The following is a 25,992-nucleotide window of genomic DNA, read 5'->3' as shown; positions in this document are numbered from 1 at the left end:
TTTTACTATCAACATAGGAAGATCATCCTACACATATTCATACAATTTACATTTTTATTGGATAAAATTAAATATAAAGCTAAAATATTTATTTTTATGATAATAACTAGTTACTTTATGCATATAAAAGAATTGAGTTTGAAGTAAATATTATACATTATAAGCTTTTTTTTTTGTATTTTTTAATACAACCTTTTTTTATTCTTTTTATTTATTTTAATTTCAATTTTTTCTCAAATTCATTCTCAAATATTTTTTAATAATTGTTCGATTTTTTTTTGACTAAGTTTACTTGTTCTTATCAAAACAATTCTCATATAATTTAATTTTAAAATCGAGGATTTTTTCTATCAATTTTATCTTTATTTTTTTAATTTGGTCCTTGGATCTTTTTCTACCAACCAGGTGGGTTTCCAATCAAATTAAATGAGTTATATCAGAATAGGTTTCACACAATTGAATTTTAAACTCAAACTAGGTAAAGAGTTGGGTTGAGAATTTTTTTTCTATCAATTTCATTATTTTTTTTCCTTTTAATTTCATTTTCAAACTATTTTTATCGGTCAACTAAGTTACTTTTGCACCAAGTTGATTGAATTATGTTGGGACAAACCTCACATAATTTAATTTTAAACTTGAATTTCATAAAGAGATGGTTCAAGGTTTCAAAACTGACTCAATAGATTGTATTTAATAACAATATCAAATTGTTTTTATGATTTAAATAGTTTTTATTATGTTTAATATATTTTTTTATCCAACTAATAGCATAGTGGGCCAATAAACTAATATTAAATATTATCAATTGTAAAGAACAAATGTTTTATCAAATCAAATAACATAATAACAAGGAACAATTCTGGTTATTGTTTAACCTTTTCTGTTATATTTTAATATTAAAGATACTCATCTTTAAAATGTATACTGGCTGGAATGTTAAGATATCTTTGTAAATAAACTAAATCAGAAGTTAACACACCATCTCTTTAAGTTTTAAATTTTATGCTACAATATAAGATATCCATTAAACAAACAATTACATAAATAAATAAATAATCTTCAAATAAAATGATCCGTTAAAAGCAAATATTTGACAAGAGGGAGGGTAATCTGGTAAATATGGACTAAGTTAGCTGACGTAGGGACGCAAGAAGTAGATGATGAGTAAATTCCGACTCCACCAAATCACCATTCTTCTACTCAGTGCAGTTCTCCCTCTCCTTCTCTTTTGCTTCTTCTAACAGAACAGCAATCATAAATGTAAGTTTCAATTTTTTGAGATCTAATTAGCAAATCAATTAGTTCTCCAATTCACTTTTGTCCATCAATTATTAATTTCTCTAGGGTTTACTTTAGTTTCTCAAATCTGATTTTGCCTTGCCTGATTTCACTTATCAACCAGTCTCTATATCATATGCTTCTCATTTTCTTCTAACTAATAGGTGATTTCAACTGGGTCATCAATTTCTCTTGAAAGATCAATTTTTTTTTTTTATAATGTGGGATTTTCTTGGTTTCGTTAAATGTGGTGGAGAATGCTAACTTTTGGTTCTGTTTGTGATTTTGGGGTGGGACGCAGTTAGAAGATATTAGTGATGGATCCATCAGAAATGAGGTATTTGGAGGATGATGATACTCCGATGATGAAAACTATCAAGGGTGCGACTATGGGTTTGGTCTCCGGAACTATATGGGGGACTATTGTTGCAACTTGGCATGATGTGCCTCGTGTTGAGAAAAGTGTTGCGCTTCCCGGATTGATAAGAACAATCAAGATGATGGGTAACCATGGCGTGACTTTTGCTGCTATTGGTGGTGTTTACATTGGTGTCGAGCAGCTTGTGCAGCATTATAGGATGAAGAGAGATTTTATTAATGGAGCTGTTGGTGGTTTCGTTGCTGGATCTACCATTCTAGGATTTAAAGGTAAGGATTACTGTTACTTTTTATTGATGCTTTTTTTTTATGTTGATTCATTGTTAGAGTTATCAAGCATGACAGTGTGTGGCTTGGCGTGGAAAGCAGTGCATTGAGAAATTTGATCTTATTTAGATGTATTCTATTGACGTTTCTTTTAACTTACCCTGAAGCAAAAATAACTTTTCAAATTTTGAAAACTTGCTTTCTTTCTTGAGAGATTTACTATTACTTTAACGGACACAGTAAAATTATATATGTGCTTTGATCCTACTGGCCATCTTTGTTAATGAAGCAAATGAGTGGTAAAAGATATAATTTTGCTTCACGTGTGGTGAGTGGTAGAAGGCATAATTTTGCTTCACGTGTGGTGAGTGGTATAAGACATATCAAGTGTAGCGTGTTTTAAGCTGTAAAATGCCTTTGATTAGCTAGTGGGGAAACTGCTACAGAATGGAACTTAAGTTGATTAGAATGAACATATGGGCATCCTGGTACACTAGTAACTTCATGCATCATTGCCCCATTGTATCTTTTTGAGGTGTTTTCATTTCGCATACTGGATAATTGTGAACTTTTATGTTCCAGAGGAAAAACATTTGTTTTCTTGAGCTATGGTTTCTTTGTTTTTCACTTGCATAATCCAGTGTTTATAGTGCAACCAATTAGAAATGCCTGCATATAGGACCTAGTATTTACGGAGGATGCAAATTGGTGGATCTGAAGCTTCATCTATCTAGAGGGGATCTGAAAGGGAACTAAATATAGTATAGGATGCTGTAAACTGGTCTAGAGTTGAGGTTCTGTGATTTTGGTTTGAGAGTTGACATGATGGAGCTGTGGGTGGTTTGTTTGCAAGAGCTCCTGTACAGGGCTTCAAAGGTGAGGGTTATTGTGTGTTATTTTTTAGCTGTCCTTGTTAGCATCATTGAGCTTGGTTGCAAGTGCTTCCTGTGGAAAGTATTACTTAGGACATTCAATTGTATATTGATAAATTTGATCAATATTTCAGTCCAACTTGTTGGGTAGCAAAACTAACTCATCAAAGTTTCTAAGCTTGCTTTATTTATTTATTTATCGAGAGCATCTTTTATTTTGAGAGTGGTGAGAGAGTCATATTCGTAATTCTACTGACTACTGTCAAAGAAGATAAAAGGGCTCTATAAAAATCTTATATGGTGTAATTAGTGGATGAAAAGGCTGCTATTAAAGTTTGGTGACTGAAAAATATGTTTCCTAAGCAGCTTGAACATGTCTTTGATTTGTTAGGCAAGCTATTTCATTCTGGAATTTTATGCTGGTTGTAGTAACCATGCTGTGTATCCTAGTCAGTGTTGCAAAGGCGAAAGATGCTAAAAAGCGCCAAGCCTGAAAGATGCTTGAGGCGCATGCCCAAATGAACCAAGGCTCTCAACCTGTATGATATACAATATTATATATGATATAACTTAGTATAAATTTCGGCAGCATAACAGGAGAGAGAGAGAGAGAGAGAGAGGAATGCCTCAGTTGTTCTTAAGTCTTCACTAAAAAAAGTGAAGAAGAGAGAAATTAAGAAACAAAAAGATGAGATGACAGAAGAAAAAAAGTTCAAGGAATGCCTCTGTTGTTCTTCAGTTATCACTCTTGACTCTTCTCTCTTCTTCTATGGTGGTGTTTCACGTTTGTTTCTGTTCTTCTTGTTTCAACTTTCACGTCTGTTTCTCTTCTTTAACTTTCACGTCTTCTCTTTTGTTTTTACCCTAATCTATGTTTTTTACAAACATACCCTTAAATTTTTTCTTGTATAAGACCAGAAAAAAGAGACAAACAAGACAAAACACAAGTCCTTTTATATATATATAAAAAAGCAGAAATTGAAGAGACGCCTCTTCAAACCAATCCTTAGTGTCAAATAATTTTCATCAGGCGACGCCTTTATCGCCTACCTCCCATGCATAGGCGCTTGCCTAGGCGGTGCCTTTTCAAACTTCATTGCCTCGGGCTAAGAAAGGTGCCTTTGCCTCACCTCCTATGCTTAAGTGAGCGCCCAAGCGCCTTGTGACAACACTGATCCTAGTAACCTTGTCCCTTAAGCATTATTAGTACATGTTATCCTTTTGAGGCATTTATTTCCATGTACTGGATAAAGAACTTTTATGTTTCAGTTTCCAAGTACTGTATAAAGAAGAACTTTTACGTTTCAGAGAAAGCAGTTAATTTGTTATGAAGTTTCCTTGTTTGTCACTGGCTTAATCCTTGAGTTTATAGTGTGAGCCATTATAAATGACCATATATATCCTATAGAATCTCATATTTGTGGAGTGGATGTGGGTGGATTTATTCCAGACTGCATTAATCCGATGGGGATTTAAAATGGAATAACCAAGAGTTGGATATTAAAAACTAGATCTTAGTATTGAAGTTTTGTGTATTTGTTTGAGGCTTTTTAACCTCTATGAACTTGACAAATCTAGTTATTAATCAACCTTAATCTTTTTATTGATTCAGTTTATCACAAGAAATTTTTTGTGGTGGTCATACATGCTCAATATTAGCCTTTTAGCCTTGTGAATTTGTCAATGGTGGCAATCAGTAAACTGGAGACAGCAATAACGAAATTCTAATGTTTTTCTTTTCCATTATTTGTACCATCTCTAGATTTGCACAAATTAGCTTATTTTCAATCATCATTGGTACAGTTATCCTTCCTGAATTCATGTGCTTGAGAAAAGCAATTGATTTTCTATCTTTCCTCAGAATTTTGGAAAATAAAAGGTGAAACAATAATGCTGATAAATTCTAGATGGGATGGAAGACTCTGTTAGGGAAATGGATATGAGGCTAATAGGTTAGTGGCTCAGAATTCCCAGGTTTCTTGGTTCATGTCGGGGAGAAAATATCTGATCTGAAGAAAAAACACTTGTAAAAGTCTTATCTTCAAACATCAGAAGCAGTTGACCCTTAAAATCTACTAACATTTTGTTTTGTTTTGTTTATCGTGAGTCCATGATAAAAGATATTAGGTAATCTTTGACAGCCCCCTCATTACTTCCAACCTTAGAGATTTTGAAGGCTGGCGTTTATATTCTATGCACATGCATGTTCCTTCAAGAAATGGGAGGGATTGGGAGAGATCATAATTTTAAATTTTCAAAATTCATGTTAAATTTTGCAATCTCTCTCTTCTTGTGGTCTTATATTATGAACTTATGTCTGAATGATGTTTTTTTTTCATCCCATTTCTTGGTCTTAAATTAGATGATTTCAAAGAGCATACAAGTTACCTGTTCATGGTCCATGCTGGTCTTTTTTAGCACATGATTGATTTTCTGCTGCATGCTAACCATGTCTGTTCTGTCCTGTTGTGTTGAACTGTTATGGTTGCTAATTGATGTGATTGATTTGTTACCCGTTTGCAGGAAGAAACATAAAAAATGCTATTGCTGCTGGAGCAGCACTTGCTGTTACTTCTGCAATCATTGATGCCGGAGGTCAGACCACGAGAATGGACACTGGCAAGGAGTATTATCCTTACACTACCAAGAAAAGATCCGCTGTTGAGGGATAGTTTTTCAACACTGTTGGTAAAAATGAAGATATTGGCAGGTTGATGGGAGAGCAGTTATAGATGTATGCTGAATTGCCTGTATGTTTTCGGAGATGAAATCATACTCGTGGATCTTCCTTTCTTGAATTTTACCATTAGGTCTGGATGGATGATTTGAATAAACATGTTTCGGCAGTTTAGTCAACTGTTACATGATTATTTTTTTCCCAGTTTGAGACAACTGCTTTTGTCATTAACCAAATTGAAACAGATACAACAATAATGGTTAAGCTACTTCTGAAAAGTGGTAGAGGTGTGATTTACATAATCATCTTTCCCATTATGCGAACGTAGCAAAAACCGGGGAGTTTTTTTATTCAAATTATGTGATTTCTTATGGAGTCCAGTTTCCATCAGACTAGATATTCATAGTTTTGTCTGAGAGCCGACAAAACAGTACATGATGGATAGTTGGATACAAAAGGCGAACTTGTATCTTTTAATCGATCCTATCTAGAGTTTTTCGTTGATTCCAGATTCAAACAACCTGAATCATCAGTACATAGCTTTTTTAAACTACAAGCAGCAGAATCTTACAATTTACATGATTCAAAACAGAGAGTTCAAGCTTATTATCTTACTCCATGAACGTTGTACAAGATGGCAAGACGCTGAGAGTGAACAAGACTGCTGATTACAAACGAGAGAACTTCGAATTCACAGGGAAGTGTGGAACTAGAATTGGTGCTCGAACATCTGATTCAATGAAATTTGACCTGACAGGCTGCCTCGCCGCTCCAAGCACTCCATCACTGGCTACGCGAGTAGGGCGATAAAAGCAGCAACAGATGGACGAGAAGAAACCCATTTCGCCCCTCCCTCTGCGAGTGATGCAAGTAATTTGATTTCACAAACTTTTTGTTGACCTTAAATGACTGGTGCTTAAAGCAAACAACCATTCTTACCCACAAGTTCTATTAGTCAAGAACTCGTGTCAGTGACTATACTTTTTTAATTACGACTCAAATGAAGGTTGATTACAATTAAAAAGAAAAAGAAAAAGAAACTTTATTTAAAATTAATTTTTGTTTTATGTTTTTGAATTATTTTGATGTATTAATTAAAAAATAAAATTTTAAAATTAAAAAAATATTTTTTTAATAAAAAACACACACTACCATATATATTAAATCTCATCAGTCAAATAACAACTTTGAACTATTTGAAATAACTCCTTTTGGTCTATCGTTGTTGATAATTGTTTTAAACAAGTTCGTCGGAACCTAAACCTACCAGTCAATCAGTAAGATAAGTGAAGAATGCAAAGAGAAGTTAAATAAAGAGATCCATATTCAGTGAAAACGTGGCAGGAAAAGTTGCACTCGTCACTGGAGTATCTTCTGGCATTGGTGAGGTCGGTATTAATCTCATAAATATCTCTAGAGCTTGAGGGATTTTTCCTAGTAAGTTTTTATAGTGTTAATATAGTTGCTGTCGTCGTCTGGTGGCCATGATTAGCATCTAGCTTATGAGTATGCGAGTAGAGGAGCTCGTTTAGCCCTTGCTGCAAGAAGAGAGGCCAGACAATCTTGGATTAGTGGCTGATAAAGCCAGAAAACTCGGATCACCGGATGTTTTTTTGTGGTTTGTGCGGATGTTGCCAAGGTTGAAGACTGCAAACGATTGTTGAGGAGTCATGGAACCACTTTGGCCAACGTAAGCATGCATGCATAAACTAGATTTTTTTGTTAAACAGAAAGTATCCTTGAGCCTGTTTTAGTAAACTGAACGTTTCTGATCATATGTTTTGAAGAATTAGTGGCGTAGCAAGGATTCTCGATACATTTTCGTTTAGATTTCTGCATGTTTGGATTTTACATGATGGCATGCACAAATATCGAAGCCTGAGTAACTGGAGTTGTAAGAATTTAGCTGTGTTGTGGCTTCACAAGACTTTTGCGATGACAACAATAAGCTTCTAAGCTGCATAATTAATCATGGATTTTAGGTTCTATGCAACAGTGGATCATCTGGTTAAGACTTAAGAATTCTGGGACTGCTGCTCCGTCTTCGCTCTTCGAAGAGTGAAAAGAAGTCATTAATTGGGCTCCTATAATTGTATGTATCATCAGTAAAATCCAATGTTATAGTTGAGGGCCCCCCCCATAGAACCATGAATTTTTCTATTTGTTTTGTCTTAGAGGCGCGTCGTCTCCTTTGATCTCGTCAAACAAAGCCTTTATCTACGTGTCTAGCCATTTTTTCACTTCAAAACAAGGCCTTTTTCTAATGTGAACTTGGGGGTGATGGTGTTTTTCTTAATTAATTCTTTCCCAAGCTCCCTACCTCTCACCGGAAGAAAGCATGGCCATGGATTTCACTCACGAGGTGTTGAATATTGTGTTTCCTCTTGCAATAGTCATTCCACTCCTAAACATCTTAATTACCACCATATCTTGTGTTCATGTTGCTAAGCTGCATCAAAAGATGCATATTCAGTGAAGATGTGGCTGCAAAAGTAGTACTCATCGATCACTGGAGCATGCGTATCTTCTGGCATTGGTGAGGTCAGTACTGTCAAAATCCCAATATGCATTAGACTTTCAGGAACTTCTGTTTAATTATAATATTGCTATTGTCTTGTATGTGGCCACAAATAAAGATCCATATCTAGGTCATGTTTCATAAAAAAACTGGGGGGAGTTGACCCAATTAAAAATGTCAGTGACCTAGGGAAAAACTCAATTAAAATTTATTGATTTTTTAAAAGTTCTTTTTTAAATACAGCTATTTTAACATTTAAAAATAATATTTTATCTAAGACTTGAACTTATCTCAGGTTATATTTAATAGCTATACATGTAGTGAGGACAATTATAAAAAACTCTAAACACTGGAGCAAAAACAATTAAGCAGACTCTCATATTTTATTATGGATTCACGGTTTTTTTTATTATTCTTATATTTTTTTTGTTGATTATATTTTTTTTGAAGTCAAATTAAAGCTCAATTGTTTCAAATTTGTTAACCAAAAACAAGATAAAAAAAAGAAGGAACAAAGTGAAAAGGATTGAGAAAATAGATGAAGGTTTTGAAATGAGGTCAAAAGGTTTATTTTGGTCTTCTTACTTTTTAAATCATAAAATTTTGATCCCTTAATTTTTTTATAATTCAATTTTGATCCAAAACTTTATTTTTTATAATAATAATAATAATAATAATAATAATATTTTAGTAGAGATTACATAGCCATCCCCCTCTCGTTTTCCAACATTTATGGAGCTGGCTAATTAATTAAACTGCAATGGAGTGTGGTAAATTAATGGCCCGTGATTGGATTCTCTACTGGATCACTTCTTAGGCTTATATTCCTTGGGCTAGGCCCAATGTTGAATGCAGCAAATTTATTATACAAAAGAAAAATGAACCAAATAAACTAAAACAAATGCAGGGAAGCTAGAGACGGGAGATCTGGAAATATATCCCTTCTGCAGTGCCACGTGGCAGCGACCCATTGCCTCTCCCAATTTCATGTGGCCATGCCAGCAAATCAACTGATACTCAAAGTTGCCAAGGCAGAAACAGAGACAGAGAAAGAGAGTTGGAGATAATCAAGGAGTAGAACTGCAAACCAAGAATGGCTGGAATTGCTACTTGTGCTTTAACTCTCTCCTCAAGAAGGTAATATAAGTTGTTCTCGGTTTTTGTTAGCACTTTTTTCTACTATGCAAATCCACAGCCTTTTTATTTATAATTTCTTCAAGAATAGGTAGCATGCATGCTAATATGGTTCACTTTTCCAATAAAAGTTTTCAAAAAGAAGCTGTTTTGGTTTGAAAGCTTAAGATTAAGTTTATTGTTGAATTCTAGATGTTGCCTCGATGTGTAGAACATTACAAAACAATCCCAAACTTTCTTATGTTTCACTACTCCTATTTTCCACTTTGGTTTTGAAGATTCATGGGATTTTGGAAAAACATTGATCAATCCAAAGGTTTTTTTTTCTTGTCCTCCTCCTTTGGGTTTCCGAGTTTCAACACTATTGCAGCTCAACTATTCAAGTGATCATGTCGCTCTTAGAGACTAAATATAGAGGAAGACTAATATTCTGTTTGTTTATAGTATGTTTTTCTCAAGAGCCGAAGGAGATTTTGGACCGTTTCTTGTATTTTGTAGGTACAAAAAAATTGCCTGAAATAAGTGAATGTATGAGTAGATGAAAAAAATAAATTATTCAACATTTATAGAAGTGAAATAGATAATTATGAACACAGGAATAAGGGATTAAGGGTGTGATTTCAGTAATTTCGGGACATCTTGGTTGGAATTTGACACTCATCATAGAAGAACCATCCGGGGAAAACCAAAACGTTGGAGAAATTTTGGAATTAGAGCAGAAGTGAATTTTGTGAATCCAGATGAAGCAAAGAAACTTGTAACGGATGAGGGATATGCTGTGCTTGACGTACGAGACAAAACTCAATATGAACGAGCTCATATAAAATCATGCTATCATGTTCCTCTTTTTATCGAGAATCAAGACAATGACTTTGGTAAAACCTCGTCCTTTGTAGTTTCCATTGCTGATTTATGTTCTTGTTTGTTCATTCCCTTGGAATAATTTTCTGCAGGTACAATAATAAAAAGAACTGTGCACAACAATTTCTCCGGTTTGTTCTTCGGCTTGCCATTTACTAAGCTCAATGATAAATTTGTGGACTCTGTGCAGAGTCAGCTTTCACCTCAAAGTAAACTGTTAATTGTATGTCAGGAAGGATTAAGGTCAGTTATTGTTCTGCCACTGATGGCATGACCAAATAACGCAGAAGTATTTTTCAATTGGTATTTGCTCTTGGAATTTTGCTGCATATTTTTATAGTACCATTTTGAGGGTCCTTGAATTAAGAGATTCAGAGAAGCCGCAATTGTGTTTCGTGTGGAGTTCTGTTTTTTGGTTTCCCTTTTTATCATATATAGATTTTCGTGGAATGCAGCAGTGTAGATAAATAGAAAGGTGTAAATTCTATCAAGGAGTTTAATTCGGTGATATGTCAAGAATATATGACTTTAATATATAGATTGTTTATTTGTTAAGAGCCCAGAAATGTTTAAGTGAGCTTTATTTCTTAGAAAGTCTGGAAGATGAAGTTCAAGATTCCATACCACAGTTAGGTCTCCTATAGTTCAATATCTTCAAGCAAAACCATTGATAGCACAGGTGAGGACATGTTTGATTGAAGTTGCTCTAGGAGAGGGGCATTTGATAAGAAATTAGTAACGGGGAAGAGAGAGATGACAAAATGTTTTCTTGGTTACCTATCTTGGGGTCCAAAGATCCATCATGGCGTAGAAATTAGTTTTTACTCATAATTTTATCTCTCCTTGTGCTTCCTAAGTTCTTATCCTATTATTTTCTATTGAGAGATGGTATTGCTGTTTACCAGTGTAACTTGCAACACCATATCTACTTTCTTATCGCTTCAATTTTTCATGGTTTCACTGTTTTGAACTTGCCTTGCCTGGAAACTATATGACACGACTCGGTTTCCTTTGAATGTCAAGGTCTACGGCTGCAGCCACCAAATTAGAGGCAGCTGGTTTCAAGAATGTAGCATGTGTGACATCAGGGCTTCAATCTGTAAAACCAGGTTAAAACTCTGGTGCCAACCCTTCTTTGTCAAGCAAAGCAGTTGTAATGTATGCAAAGCAAGGGAAACGAGGGTTTTATTTTTATTTTTGTTCAGGAACATTTGATTCTGAAGGTTCTACTGAGTTGCAAGATGCTGGCAAAGCTGGTTTGATCACAATTCAAGGCAAGATCTCAGCTGTTCTTGGAACTGTACTTATCTGTAAGTCCAACTTGTAGAGCTTACATGATGATGTTGTTGAGCCCTTACATCAATTCCCCTTTTCTGACTAACTTATGCGTATAGGTGCATATCTGTTCATCACCTTCTTCCCAGATCAAGCAGAAAAGCTGCTTCAACTAGCCCCTTCGAGCTAGTCAGCTAGTCCTTGTGATAATCCCAAGTTTTGCAAGTGTAAACGGTGACATGATCCAGGAAATGTCGGTGTTCCAGCAGCACAATGTCCTAATGAACAAGAGAGAGAAGTTAATGACATTGATTAAGGTCGGTGGTAATGTAATTTTTTTTAAGATTAAGCACATCGGAAATTAAGAACCAGCAATGAATTTCCAAACCTCGCGGATTTGTTCGTCTACCATTCATGGACAGCTTTGATATGAAAATTAGAAAGCTGGTCAGTCTTCACAAATTACAGAAAGTTCTTTATTATTACAGCATGTTTCTTTATATATAGTAACAGGGTAAAAAATTAAAAAAACACTTAAAAAGCATTAATTTGATTTAAAAAAAAAAAAAACAATTTAAATAGACATGTTATAACATAAAACAAACACATTCAAAATTAAAAAGGGCGGAGTAAAATGCATACTGTAACAAATCATCTATAAATTGAAGATCATTAAATCCATCAAAAACTGTTGTACATTCGCTACTTCTGCCCAGTGAAAGACATCCCACGCAGTAAAAATGTACTCTAGCTGAGAACCAGAACAAAATTGAAGGCATGCTTTCACTTTTTATGAAAGTTCCAATTTTTAACCCGCCAAAGTTGCCATATCAACAGCGTCTCTTGCTCAGCAGCAAACTCAAGACCCTCGTACCAAGACTATGATTTCATATTTCATTTAACATCGCAGACTCGTAGTCCATTTAAAATTAATTAATATTTTTTAATATTTATTTATTATCTTGATATATTCATGTTAAAAACAAAATTACTTTGATATTTTTTCAATTAAAAAAAATCACTTTGAAAAATAACTTCTATCATAGTCTCACAGTCTATATATATTAGAACCAACCAAGCATGATTGTGAACCTAAATCAACAACTATTAAAGTAAAATTTCCTTTCCAAAAATTATTACAATTAGATTAGCATAGACAACGCATTTTAGGCACCAATGTTACCGGATAAATGTCCACTCCAAAGAATCAAAGTGCATAGGGTTGATTCTCTGATGCCTCTATCAAATACCAAATAACGATAAATGTCCACTCCGAATTATCAAAGTGAATAGGGTTGATTCTCTGCTGCCTCTATCTACTACCAGTCGATATACCACTGAAACAGAAACAACAAGAAAAAGCTTCCGAAATCATCCTTGATTGCACCACATAATCATCCATCATTTGACATCAATCGCCTTGTAGGCAGTAAAGCTGTCTGACATTTCCTGAAGCTGTAGCATCATTAAGCGATGACAACTCAATATTTAACAATTGTTAGCAGAAACATCTTATAGGTTTGTTTCACTATATATGCATTAAATGTTTTGGATACAGACAGTTTCACATTAAATAACATACAGTAGCAAATGCAGAGTTGCTAAGTATTGCTAAGTTTATAATCTATAAGGGATGAAGTGAGTATTGACAAGTATTGTTAGGTCTGGGACAACCACTTCCCCACTAAACCCCAGGATGAGATACTTCCAATTCTAATTTTCAAACCTTTTGTTGAAATTTCACATAAACCTAATTTGAACTTCAATAACATCATACTCTTATCTTAGATCCCTCGAACAGCAAGATATTCCATTCACCAAACAATCTTGATTGAAAAGTAGACCACATGACCAAAGCAAATACATTTCCTCGGACTAATAAACCATGTAAGCTATAACACTATGAATACTGAAAATAATAATCTATTATGTTTTATGATCGGTATCAATGAACACAGATATGTAAATGGTTAGAATATCTTTGCATCATATTGCAAAGACTGTTAGCATAGATGTGTTAAAAATCATAATCATGAATAAAACTAAATGAAGGAAACAAGATGCTTATATACTTGCATACACCTACTCATATTTGTGTGTGTGTCTCCATCTATCTGTCTGTGTAGGTCTATTCCTATAAGTCAACTTTTGATTTCAGAATATTTGGGAAGTTTATAATGGTTGCATCAAACATATACATTTCTAGCATATTACTATATTATTGAGGAAATAACAAGAATTAAGGTAATTATTACCATATAACCAGTCTTTAAATAACAGGTGGAGTGCACTTGACAATTCTCGCTTTTGATTTTCTTCAAGAGGAGCTTCCCTCAATAATTTCTTTGTCTCTCCCAAATTCTTTTGCTGGAAAAGATAAAAGGCGTTACACATAATCAAACACCAAATACTAGCAATCATAATATGGTGGCAAGGGGCAACACAGGCAAAATCCAAACTCATGAACTATAAGCAGCTCTAAAAAATACAATTGTATAGCTCTCCTATCATCTTATTATAAATGATTCTCCAGGAAAGATCATCTTGTTATAATCAGTTTGAGTGCTAGTCCACGTACATTTCTCTGCTGAGATGCCATGTAAGCCTCGGGTAATTGAAATGGGTTGTCTTTCGTTGACCCTGGGGATTCAGCTCCAAACCAATTGGGAATCTGTTAAATCAGGAAGGGCAAAAGGCATGTGAAGGTTTTCATAAGTAAAATTAACCCAAAAAGAAACATGAAATTCCATGTGATGGATGTTCAAAAGGGAAGAGAAAGCGACCCCAGTCAATAATACCCAACCTCCATCCCCAAAAACCCCAGGGCCAAAAAAAAAGAAGAAGAAATGAGACAGGTAACAACATAGAATGCGAAAGAAGTAAAAACAATAAATGATAATTTCAAATACTCTGGACATCAAACTTCACATACTTGCAGAAGATCAAATTAAAAAATGTGAGATTCAACAGAATAAATAGTGAAATCAACAAAGGTGTTTAAAAACAAACAAACAAACACACCAATTTTCAGTAAATTAACAAGAGAATGTATAAATTATACCAGAAAGTTTGTGAATTGGTCAGGATCTACCCGTGCAGCTGTTTCAGCTTGAAAATCAGAGACACCAGCAGGGTGGGATAATGAATCATGGGGATCAACCACTCCCAAGGCCAAAGTTTCATCCCATCTGTTGATGGTTGCATCAATGCCTACATCAGCCATGTGCTCCTCCAACTCTGAATAAAATGTATTGTATGGTGCCACCTGATTAAAATTTAACAGAATGCTTTTAGTGTTAATCTTCATTACTACTTGAAAAATATAAGGGAGAGAGGATGTTAAATTATAACCAATGAACTGCTTAATAGGATGCAAAAGTACAGAGGTTTCATTTTTTTCAATAAGCAAATCACATCATAGCAGTATGCATGTGTTCAAGAGTAAGGTTAAAGAGTTCAGCTTGTGCACATCTCCCTTTTGCAGGCCCCCATCTAGCAATAACCAATACAATGAAATACCAGCAAACTGCAAAAGGCTCCAGAACAAAATAATTTAATCACCAAACTTAAAAAGAATCTAGAAAACCACAATGAGGTCCAATTATGAGTAAATTTTCTTTATGTTCGAAACCAGACATGAAAGGTAAGTGGACACTTGCATCACCAAGAAACTTCTCTCCTCTGTAAGTCTGTAATTTACAATGCAGAATATTATAATAGCCATGACAGCTAACAGTTTATGGCACAAAAGGAGGATGGTCAAAAGCTCACCTGTAGCTTATGGTTATCACCAACAATTAGTGGTCGTTGATTTACCCCAAGAAAGAACACACACTCACGACAATTGGCAATGCAGACTCGTTTAGCTGCTGTAATAACATGAACTCGCTCACAATGTTCAATCCTTACAGCCTGTAAAAGACATTGAAAGACATACACGTCATCATTTTTTTACCTAGAAATAACCCATAACCTTCAACATGAGTTGATGAAGGCACACACTGCAAGGCTAATCACTCACCAAGAGTAATGGCTACTAGGAAAAGATACAGCAGTTGAAGGAATGTGTAAAGGTACGCTCTCCATACAGAATATTGACAACTATAGATTCCTTGTTAAATATTATTCATGTAAATATCAAGTGGTATGTCAACACATGAAGAGTTAATAAGAACTACAGATGCTAAACGCAATAGATGATAATGCCATACACACTTGCACATACACTCATAGACAGCAATGTGGTGAAAAATCAATTGTTAAGAAATTTATACCATTCGATTTCTCATTTAACAAAGGAGGTACATTTGGTTACTAAACCGCAAGAGAAAGATTTCCAGCAGATATGAACACTAGGTGACTGAAACAGTCAGTACTCACAAAAACCAAGTGTTTGTTACTACCTTGCCAACAGCTCCAAGGACTATAGTAGCATCAGAGCATCCATAAATGGTAGCATATCTCAGAGGTGCTAAGATGTAAAGGATGGAATCATGACAATTCAGAACCTGCAACCACACAACACAGTTAAAATGGCCAAAAAACAATACAACCTTGAAGCAGACAAATTTAAAACTATGCTGCATAGACAAGGCAAGCAAAGAAATGTTCACCAAAACAATGGTCAAGGAAGGGGTCTTTTCTCTTCATGAGATAGTACACATGATAGCATATCAACATTGTATGGTGCAAATTGGTTCAGACAACACATATAAATCTCAGAGATGCCAGGCTTATACAAGACCAGAGTTCATAACCAAATTCATAAAGTCAAATCCCAAGCTAATCTAAGTTTTAATTATGTGATTTGCATGTTAACATACCAAGGATTAAACCTGCCATGCATTTTAAGGGAAAAACACATGCTTTTAAGTCAAGCAGAATTGTATTGAACTAGGCTCAAAAATCTACCACATATCCTTAACAATCCCTGTTAGAAGCAATAGGTTCAAATTAAGAAATCATAAGTTCACAAAAATGCTATCTGGTTATTTTTATGAAGGAACACAGATGGAACGACAAATATTCATTACAATGCTAACCTTTACAGAAGAAGAACCTTTAAGATCTGATGGTTGCTTTACAAATGATGACTTGGAGATCCCCTCAATAAAACATGAACCCCTGGCACTAGGTGGGGTCTTGATAGAACTTGTACAGGCATCAGTCATGGCTACATCAGAATCAGATGAATTGGCTGGCCCATTTTCTTTTGCAGAAATTCTTTCAGTAATATGTTCCAAAGCAGATGCTATATTCTGTGAAATCCAATCATGGACTTGTGTAGCAGGAGCAGGAACGGCAGGCATGTCAGGATCTGAATTGGCAAAAAATGGGGCAGCTTGGCTTAAGGTAACTACTTCAGATCCTTTGTCGCCAAATTGAAGAAGAAATCCAAGGTGCTCGAATCCTTCCATGGACAAAACCTAATAAAGTGTAGTTAAAGTAGCAAATTAAACCAGATGAAAAAGAAACCAACAAGCAGAAAACAAATTATGAAGACACCAAGAGATCCATGCATTAATATGTGTGAATAAAATTTCACAAGTTAACCTTAAAACATTTTCCAAATCATATTTATTCTGGAAATATACTTTCATGAGGAGAAAGTTATAATGCCTAGAGCATGCATGCAAAACATATAAATATTCCTATTTAACCAACTATTGAGAAATATTTTTGCAAACCAGAGAATCTTCTCCTTCTCCTTCTCCTTCGCCTTCCCCTTCTCCTACCACAGGCTCTGCCAAAAGAGAGAGAATGTTGGCCATGTGCTTTTGTAGGTAGGACAACTGATGAGCCTCTTCATCTGCCTGCGATGGCATAAACCGGCGGTTGTTGCTACGCACAAGCTGCAATCAAAGAAACACCAATTAAAAATCAACATTAACAAGTTACAATCAAAATTTAAACACCAATTTCAGGTTTTGGTTGAAGTAGACTGCATTATATTCATGCAAACACAACAAACAAAACAAAATTCAATCCATACAATTTGAAGATTTCTCAAATTGGGATTGGTTTGCAGCATTCTAAACATCTAAGGCATCAGCAAAAGTTGACGAATCTAAGATTGCAAACTGTTAGAGAACCTATCCCACATGGAATAAATAAACAATAGATGATTAATATATAAAGCTGAGAATGGACCACCCGCCACAAGGCTTGAGTGTTTTGGATGGAACTCAAACTCAACTATCTAATTTAGTACAAATAAACACATAGCGCCAACAACATATAAACTCTAGTCAATCCACCATAAAAAGCGAATACTAAGAGCATTTGCTAGCCATATAGTTCTACAGAATGAAGCTGTATACCAGATAGTGTACAAAATCTATCATCTAATCTCTCAAACCAGAAATTCACAAAACAAGATCATTTTTTTGTAGAATCCGAGATAAAAGGGTCAAGAATGGAATCAACATAAATTCATAACTTGCTACATGAACCCGTAGCACTAGGTGAGGTCCGGACCGTATCCTACACCAAAAAAATTAAAAACACATTCTTGATTGCAGTGATCAATCATTATGATATGAAATGCATTAACCCTTCCTAAATGTTATCACATTATATAATTGCAAAAGCTCTCCATCCAATTGTTCATAGACACGAAAATTACATTCCTAATCAACATACTAATCTTAAAAAACACCAGCATTTATAAAATTAACCAAATTAATCCCTCTAATTACAAAAACAATACCTGAAGCGGCGATAAAGCCGACAGGTAACCATCAAAAGCTGAAGTCGACGGCCAAACATCAGCAACAGAAGCGGCATCTTTATGCGTTCTCGGCAACAATTTCTTGTAAGACTGAATATATAGAAACAATATCAGATCACGCAAATCGGCGCCAGCCGAATCGACCTCATCGGGCCGGGCTTTCACAAGCGGGTCGGAATCAGAGTGCAGAACCGAAGCAAGCGTGTCGAGAATCAGCCTCGCGTGGTCGGTGGAGATCTGGAGAGAGTCAGCGAGTAAGGAAGAGTTGACTCGGTTGTGAGTAGAGAGCTGTTGTTTGAGCTGTATTAGGGTTGGGGTCGGGTCAGGGAAGAATAGTTTGGGGATTGGTAAGAGTCCGTGCTCGAATGGCTCCCGGCGTGGGTGGATTAGGGAGCTTGGATTCGGGTTTGGGGTTGGAGTTGGAGCAGGATTTGTATTCGGGTCGGGCGTGGACGTTGTTTCTGTTGTCATGGTTTTCAAGAGAGAGAGAGAGAGATTAGTTCCTTCTGTGTGTTTGGAGATCTTTGAGTAACTATGGATGGTGGTTCTGTGAGGGAAAGAAGGAGAGTGAGGGTTGCAGTTCAGTGCGGGTACTTACACGAGGAAAAGCTGCGTGGCGGGATTTTATTTGATGAATCTGACGCTAAGACAATCAGATTGTGACATGTCTGAGAGTTGTTATTTATTTAATGTGTGTTTAGGTGAGAGGTTTAATGTTTTTTTTTTTTAAAGGTATAATTCTTTTAAAACACACTACACTATCTAAAAATAAAAAATACATACTTTTCAAAAACAATTATTAGTGACTCTTTTTAAATTGTTATGGTAAATAAAAGTAGCCTTTTTTTATGCAATGGAAAAGTTTTATCAGTGACTTTTTTAAATTGCTGATGATAAATAAAAGAAGATTAAGGGTTATATCATGTAACCAATTTCAAAAGGTTTTTTTATTTTATTTTATTAATTTGATATTCAGAATAGTTTAGTTTGTATGCCGACAAGCTCTTTCTCAGAATCAAGCTGGCAAATGCCCGCAAGAAACTCGTTATCTCAATGAATTTTATTAATTTTAAAATTAATAATGATATAAACTTTTAATTAATTTAAAGGAATTCAAACTTATAATTATTAGAATATTCAACTATTTTTATTATTATTTCAAAGATATCTTTTGACTATGAAGCTATTGTCTCTGGCATTATTTTAGGTCTATGCTGATAGACCTAAAATTAAAGCCTCAGATCTGACAACATCAAGGATGTCTAGCTGGCTATGATTCAATGCCCATAGAGGCTCCATGGGTTTTGTATTACAAGTTCTGGGTCAAGTCCAAGGGATAACTTATGATCGATCTGTGACTTCGAGGCCTAACCATACCCACCAACGAGACCATACAATGCATGCCTTAATATGCTCAATTTCATATTAATGCTTTTTTACATCCCTCTATTTTCTTTTATTTAAGAGATTCCTTCACTATTTTTTATCTTAATATCATATATATATATATATATATATATATATAGTATTTGTTTCATCATCATCGGTTATTGATATCAATACCAGTATAAAATTTTTACTAGTAACATTAAAAATTTTCACATGACATGTACATTTTTGTCCTTCAATGTTTTAAAAAAATCAATTTGGGCCCTATGTTTTAGATTTCTTAAAATACAAATATGATATATCTATTATGAGATTTTTTATTTTATTTCTTTTAAAAGAATTGTTTCCCTTCTTTTAACCTAAAAACAATCGAGGCAAAAAATTAAAAATAAAATCATAAAAATATATAATATTATACAAATAAATTATATCTCAAATTAATATACCAGTTGATGGGATATGGTTTTCTAAAAACCTTCCATGTTTAAAGACCATCACATGAAAACTATAACTCACAATGAAATTATATTTTCTCCACAGCCAATCTTGTATTAGATTAGAATACACTCGCGTCCAACTCTAAGTCAGGTCACAACGCATTCACACCCAGCTACTTTTGAGTTCAACTTGCAGCTGAACTCAAGTATACCTGAGTTTACTGTATAGCTAAAAAGTAACCCCATTCTAAACCACTTATATTTTGGATCTGAGTTAATTATTATGATATTTATCACATCCCGTTAATTATGAACAAGCATCCCATATTTATATCAACAAGATGTAATAGCATCAATAATATAATAATATTATTTTACCATTATGATATTACATCTCTACTTCGCACACATCGAGTGAAGCAAATCAAGGCAAGTAATATAAAAGGAAGCTTAAATACATTAAAAAAGGGTTTGAAATTTTATGATCTTATACATAAACACATTCCTTCTCCTCTCCCCTTGCATCTACACCTTCTTTTTATTCTCTATCTTCATAGCAGCTTATTAATGTTTTTTTATTATACAAAATACTTCTGATTGACTTGATTTTTAAAAAGTCTCCCAACAACACCCTCTAGAGGTTTCTAAGAGATTTTATGCATGTATTCAATAAAGTGAACATTTACAATCCTTGAAATATCCATAAAGAAGAAAACCGATATTGTTTGAAAGTGAAAGGTCGTAGAACACAATATGAATAATTTATAAGAATCTTAAAGAATAATTCATTCTAAAACTAAATTGCATTTGTTGAAAAATAAAACACGAGAAAAATCAATTAAGGATTTTTTTTTTTAAAAAAAAAAAAAAACTGAAATATATGGACTAGACTAAAAATAATTAAGGATCAAAATGTATGTCGACAAAGATTTTATGTTTTAGAAATACGACATATGTTAATTCTTAACGATATCAGTGCACCAATTGATAAAAAGATACAATGAAAATGAAAATATAATATACAAATATGATATTACAATAATAATAATAAAATAAATTGTTGTAGAAAATCATTATTTCGTTCATTTTCTTCATCAGAGCTTAAAGCGATAGCTTGGAAATTCTTGGCACTACAAAGACAGACGGGCGGACGGGCAATGATGTCAACATGAAAGATGTGGAGGGGGTAAAAACTGGGCATGCTAAATGTTTTATGTGACAATTTTTGCTATTATGGTTTTAAAAAAATTAGATTATATTTAAAAAAATATTTTTTTAGTTAAAAACATTGTGAAATAAATTTTTATATGCAAACTAAATAAATAAAAACAGGTTTTTATAAATAAAAAAGGATAATATTTTAGTTTTTATAAAATCAAGGTTTTAATTAATGTAAGCATTTGTGTAGCAGTTCAGTGCAGAAAACATAAATTATACAACTAATGAAATATTTTTTTTTTCGTAGTTAATCAAATAACATAAATTACCACCATATCAGATGATCTCTTCAAAACATAATTAACTCTGGGTTAAAGTGACGGTATAAATAATTAATGATACTTCATCACGAGTTTCAAGTTTTGCACAGACACCATTTTAGTGATAGGAAAATCATCCATGTCTTTCCCCACCATTTACATGATCATGACGAGAAGAATTGATGGAAAAAAACATAAAATTCTTAAATGACAATGCATGCGTGGGCTTGCGAGCACCATAAAACAATAAAACGAGCATGGCCAGTGGTGACCCGGTAACATCTCAGCAATCGAGCGATGGCCGATGACCGATGACCGGTAGATATACGTCAACTTCTTGCTAAGGTCAATATTCGATATCAAATTAACATTGAAAAAAAAAAACCTCATGAAAAAGACCCTGTAACAAAGATATTCAATTATTGATAGGGAGAGAGATCGATGGAATAATTTAGAGAAGAGGATCGAATTCATGTAGTTGATTGCTTGTTGAACCCACCATGCTTTTATGAATTATTTTTTAAAATGTTTTTTATTTAGTATTAAAATTATATATATATATATATATATATATATATATATATATATATATCATTAAAAGAGCATCATCGTCGAGTATTTTTAACGCCACTTTCCATACAAGTCTCCATCTATTTCACTGCACTTTGAAGTTTTTGGTGCCGGGTGTGTCAGAGAATAAGCGGACGACTGGGTTTGTCAATTTTTCCACGTGTGCAAAACACTTTGTGTCTGGAAGTGTTTTTATGAGTTTGTTTTTAAATATTTTTGGTTTAAAAATATTAAATTAATATTTTTTTATGGTTTTATATATGATGATATTTAAAAAAATATTTGAATAAATTTTTAAATCAAAAACTATTTTAAATAACATTATATATTATAATCACAAACATATATACGAAGTCTTTCACAACTTCATCTAACTCAACATTCAATGTTTCTATTAGAAAAGAATAGCATAAGTAAAAATTTACATAGATCAAAATGTGAAGCCTGATTTATTTGCTAAAAAACGAATTCATTTTAAGAAAAGAGTCATCAGAAAATAATTATTAATTTCTTATTTTATATTTGATTGTGCTGTCATATAAAAACTAACCTGAATTTTTATATTTAATACACATTGAAAAAAAAAAAAATCCTTTCTCACACAAATAAAGAGAGCATAAGCTAATATTTCGAAGCTGTTTGGCCGGTCCAAACAGTTTTTTGTAAAAATTTAATTTTTTTTTTTTTGCTAAAATTGAGTTCGGTTTGTACTTTCTGGAATCGTTTTGATGTGCTGATATTAAAAATAATTTTTAAAAAATAAAAAAAACATTATTGGCATGCTTTTCGGCATTAAAAGCTATTTGGAAAAGCAACCGCTACCACACTCTCCAAACACCCTCTTCATGGCACATCTATCCCAGCACGACGTTTTGTTTTTTTTTTTTATAAAAAAAACAAAAGCTAAATGTATCAAACCTTTTCTAAACTTGGAGTCATATAAAAATTGACCCCTCAACTTAAAAAGTTAGACTCCAAATTTGACCCATTTGAAATTGAATAATTTATTAGATTTTATAGGGTTCTACCCATTAATTAACGTTTAAGAATCACCAATTGTCTTTATTTGTGCGAGAAAGGATTTTTGTTTTTCAATGTGTATTAAATATTAAATGATTCAGTTCTACCATTAGAATTTGGTTGAACTGAATCATTTACTTCAAATCTCTAGTTACTTTGAACCTCTCATATATTTTTGCATGTGAAAGTCACATGATTTATGCATAATTTGATCTAGATTTTTAATTTATTGGATTACTTTTTAATCTTTAAATGAATTTAACTTTCAACCAGAGAGAAAAAAATAAAAATAAATTTACAAAGTGACACAAAAATATCCATGAGTCTACAAAATATCCATAAAAAAAACAACAAATTCTCCATAAAAACTAAAAAAGAAAATTATTTTAATTTCCATTTTTGACTTTTTTCTTTTTTTATGTTATTTGATTTATTTTATGCCATCCACGTGGAACTTACCCAAACGATCAAATAATGCTCACAATCAATCTAACATAAAAAATAAATGATAGGCTCAAAGTAATAAAAAAAACCTGGAGATAAAGGGTTTAATGTGATGAAATTATTTCTATAGAGTTTAAATTGACCATATTCCAACAATGAGGGAGAGATTGATGATTTTCAAAACATCAATTAATGGATGGGAATCATGGGATCATACAAAAACCCTGCCAAGGAGATACCTATCTTCTTTGAGGGGGTAGTGAAGGGTCCAGACTTGGTTTTTTTATTTTTATATATTAAAAATAATTTTTTTAAAACTGGTTGGATTTATTTTTATGGTTCAATTTCAGTCCAGACTAATTCTTCGTCCGCTCACTGGGAGGAGTAATCCCGTTTTCAAGAGAGTCATCTAATAAAGGGATCCAATTTCAAATAGACAAAAATTACAAGAGATTAATATTTTTTTAGAAATTGGGATCTAATAAAGAGCATGAGTTGCGTTTTGTCCACTAAAATTGAGTTCGATTTTTTTGAATCGTTTTGATGTGCTGATATTGAAAACAACTTACCAAACACGCTCTAAGAGCCTGCGAATTCAACAAAAAAAAAAGCATCAATAAAATTATAGTAACTATGAAAAAACGCTAAAAGGCACGCGTTTTAATGTGGATTTTTGGGTGATATACTGTTCATTATAATTTTTTTTTTCCTAATTTGATTCTTTTGCATTAGATTAATTTATAATTGAATTTAATTAATTTTTTTATTATTATTATTTTAGGCTTTGGCTACTCATAGTGTCGGAAAAAAGCCTAACTCTTAGTTGATGCTCAACTTGGAAAAAAATAAATTACAACAATTGAATTAAAGCAATGGGACTTAATTTGAACAGTAAATAGGTATTGGGCCTCTTTTTTACAAACATTTAAATTGCATAATTATCAACTTTTTATTTTTTATCACTTGATTTTTATTTTAATTTGATCACTTCATATTAATTTTTAATATAAATACGAAGATTGGATTCTAAAAAAGGATCGCATACGAGAATTAAAGCAAGAGTGCATTCTAGGATTTATATTGAAAATCTGGTGATCCAATGTTCGCTTTTCTACGTGCCGACACAGCCACTGTATATTCTGAAACAAATAAAATCTAAAAGTTCCATTTACTTTGTCTACTTAATCTATTGTTGTTTTTTTAATCACATTATTGATTTAATTAAGTTTTTAAACACTGTTGAGTTAATTATTTAAATCTCAATTTTTTGCTCATTATTATTTTTTTTTGCTTAGAAAATAATTGGCCGGAACCCTACTGCGTAGCGGGTACAACCATTCCCGTTAGTAGTCAAGGTGCAAATGGATCCTGCCAAGAAACCAGGAGAACTAACAATGTCCTCTCAGCAGTATAAAAGACCTAGCTCACAGATCAAAGAAAACACAGCAGGCAAACCTCCAAAACCATGGCTCCACTGTAGGGAAGCTTTAATTTGCCTTTCGTTCTTGCAAAGCCAACCGTACTCTCTGGACCATCATCTCCTGTGACAAATGGACATTTTAGAGAGATGCTCTTGCTTGTAACGCCGGCTGCGGTGATCCTCCGAGCAATGGAATCTCTCTCTTGGTGAGCATGAAGGACACCTGTGAATAAAAAGCACAGGCCAAACACTGCATTACACGTCCTTTTGCCCTTGTACGGTTTTAGTGTGTTTCACGTTCCGTTTCAAAACATTTTTTAAAATAATTGGCTTTTTTTTATTTTAAATTAATATTTTTTTATAAATATTTTTAGATTATTTCGATAAATTAATATAAAAAATAATTTTTAAAAATAAAAAAATATTATTTTAAAATAAAATACATTTTAAAAAACAACCACCCCATACCTCCAATCACATATTTACCATGAAACCTGCATCACTGAAGGACACGTAACCCCTGGACATTCTTGGAAATTACAATGCTGTACTTTAACCTTAGAACACACGTCGGGGATGTTGTATGTTACTTCAGACGCAAGTTAACTTTTAAAAATACTTTTTTTTTCATGATTAGAACACAGTATTTCACATTTAATATTAAAAACTAATATAAATAAAAACTTGGAATTTTATTAAACAATTTGAGTTTTTGAATTTAACCTGTTGTTTAGCAATGAACTCTCTATTTTTTTTTTGATAAATAAAATAAATTCAGGCTACACATATATTTTTAATAATCTCGATTTTTTCTTACATTGAAAAACCACAACGGAGTACCAGGACAACAATCTAGTACTATTGCTATAGCATTATAAAACCCACACCTATCATTATCTTAAAATCGAGTAAAAAATCATTTGACTTACACTTTGTCAAGTCGTAATAGAACTCGATCTATTGTCGTTTTCTAAAACTCTTAAAATTGTTTTTATTTTTATTTTTTATTTTATCACCGAGCCGAGCCTCCTCGTACAAGTTAAAAAACCAACAGCAAACCCAATTAAAATATGGCCCAAGTCCACGCAATTACTTGTAATCCTAACTCTAATCCATGCTTAACTAACTGACACTAAAAAGACCAAAATAAAACCCCATCCTTCCGAAATATCATTTTCACCACCTCAACCAACGTGAAAAGAATCCAATGACAAAACAGAAAAGACTCTTTGCCTACCAAAAGT

At 33.3% G+C, this 25,992-nt stretch overlaps 3 protein-coding genes across 6 annotated transcripts; 2 read left to right on the top strand and 1 right to left on the bottom strand.

Annotated features, from left to right (window-relative positions):
• The first annotated feature begins 1,100 nt into the window (after window positions 1-1,100).
• LOC118032654 (outer envelope pore protein 16-3, chloroplastic/mitochondrial) lies at window positions 1,101-5,774 on the top strand. Of its 3 annotated transcripts, none has more exons than XM_035037420.2 (3): window positions 1,101-1,260; window positions 1,580-1,926; window positions 5,319-5,750. In XM_035037420.2, the coding sequence occupies exons 2-3, from the start codon at window positions 1,596-1,598 to the stop codon at window positions 5,465-5,467; spliced, it is 480 nt and encodes a 159-aa protein (XP_034893311.1). In that variant the 5' UTR covers window positions 1,101-1,260; window positions 1,580-1,595; the 3' UTR covers window positions 5,468-5,750. The 3 variants fall into 3 exon arrangements, with proteins under 3 accessions (XP_034893311.1, XP_073266088.1, XP_073266087.1); XM_073409987.1 differs by having other exon boundaries at window positions 1,136-1,260; window positions 1,587-1,926; window positions 5,319-5,774; XM_073409986.1 differs by having other exon boundaries at window positions 1,142-1,260; window positions 1,584-1,926; window positions 5,319-5,774.
• A 3,123-nt stretch (window positions 5,775-8,897) lies between these two features.
• Window positions 8,898-11,647, top strand: LOC118032655 (rhodanese-like domain-containing protein 9, chloroplastic). Of its 2 annotated transcripts, none has more exons than XM_035037422.2 (6): window positions 8,898-9,127; window positions 9,749-9,999; window positions 10,078-10,228; window positions 11,009-11,094; window positions 11,191-11,295; window positions 11,410-11,647. In XM_035037422.2, the coding sequence occupies exons 1-6, from the start codon at window positions 9,084-9,086 to the stop codon at window positions 11,448-11,450; spliced, it is 678 nt and encodes a 225-aa protein (XP_034893313.1). In that variant the 5' UTR covers window positions 8,898-9,083; the 3' UTR covers window positions 11,451-11,647. The 2 variants fall into 2 exon arrangements, with proteins under 2 accessions (XP_034893313.1, XP_034893312.1); XM_035037421.2 differs by having other exon boundaries at window positions 11,380-11,647.
• A 715-nt stretch (window positions 11,648-12,362) lies between these two features.
• Window positions 12,363-18,574, bottom strand: LOC118032656 (uncharacterized). The gene is made up of 9 exons (XM_035037423.2): window positions 17,970-18,574; window positions 16,948-17,112; window positions 16,303-16,686; window positions 15,664-15,768; window positions 15,032-15,172; window positions 14,322-14,525; window positions 13,839-13,931; window positions 13,516-13,627; window positions 12,363-12,715 (listed from the first exon to the last, which is right to left on the bottom strand). The coding sequence occupies exons 1-9, from the start codon at window positions 18,459-18,461 to the stop codon at window positions 12,672-12,674; spliced, it is 1,740 nt and encodes a 579-aa protein (XP_034893314.1). The 5' UTR covers window positions 18,462-18,574; the 3' UTR covers window positions 12,363-12,671.
• Between the last annotated feature and the right edge of the window lie 7,418 nt (window positions 18,575-25,992).

Source organism: Populus alba, chromosome 6 (genome assembly GCF_005239225.2).
Source record: "Populus alba chromosome 6, ASM523922v2, whole genome shotgun sequence".
In the NCBI taxonomy this organism is placed as follows: Eukaryota; Viridiplantae; Streptophyta; class Magnoliopsida; order Malpighiales; family Salicaceae; genus Populus; species Populus alba.
The sequence above is the reverse complement of the archived record's forward strand: the minus strand, read 5'-3'. Positions and strand labels throughout refer to the sequence as shown.

Excerpts from the sequence above, each read along its gene's own strand:
- LOC118032654 (XM_073409987.1), top strand. The coding sequence starts at position 1,596 with ATGGATCCATCAGAAATGAGGTATTTGGAGGATGATGATACTCCGATG. Across the intron at positions 1,927-5,318 it reads TACCATTCTAGGATTTAAAG|GAAGAAACATAAAAAATGCT; the intron begins GTAAGGATTACT and ends ACCCGTTTGCAG.
- LOC118032655 (XM_035037421.2), top strand. The coding sequence starts at position 9,084 with ATGGCTGGAATTGCTACTTGTGCTTTAACTCTCTCCTCAAGAAG. Across the intron at positions 9,128-9,748 it reads TTAACTCTCTCCTCAAGAAG|TAATTTCGGGACATCTTGGT; the intron begins GTAATATAAGTT and ends GTGTGATTTCAG. Across the intron at positions 10,000-10,077 it reads GAATCAAGACAATGACTTTG|GTACAATAATAAAAAGAACT; the intron begins GTAAAACCTCGT and ends AATTTTCTGCAG.
- LOC118032656 (XM_035037423.2), bottom strand. The coding sequence starts at position 18,461 with ATGACAACAGAAACAACGTCCACGCCCGACCCGAATACAAATCCTGCT. Across the intron at positions 15,769-16,302 it reads AAGGTTCTTCTTCTGTAAAG|GTTCTGAATTGTCATGATTC; the intron begins GTTAGCATTGTA and ends GTGTGGTTGCAG. Across the intron at positions 14,526-15,031 it reads GTGATAACCATAAGCTACAG|GTGGCACCATACAATACATT; the intron begins GTGAGCTTTTGA and ends AATTTTAATCAG.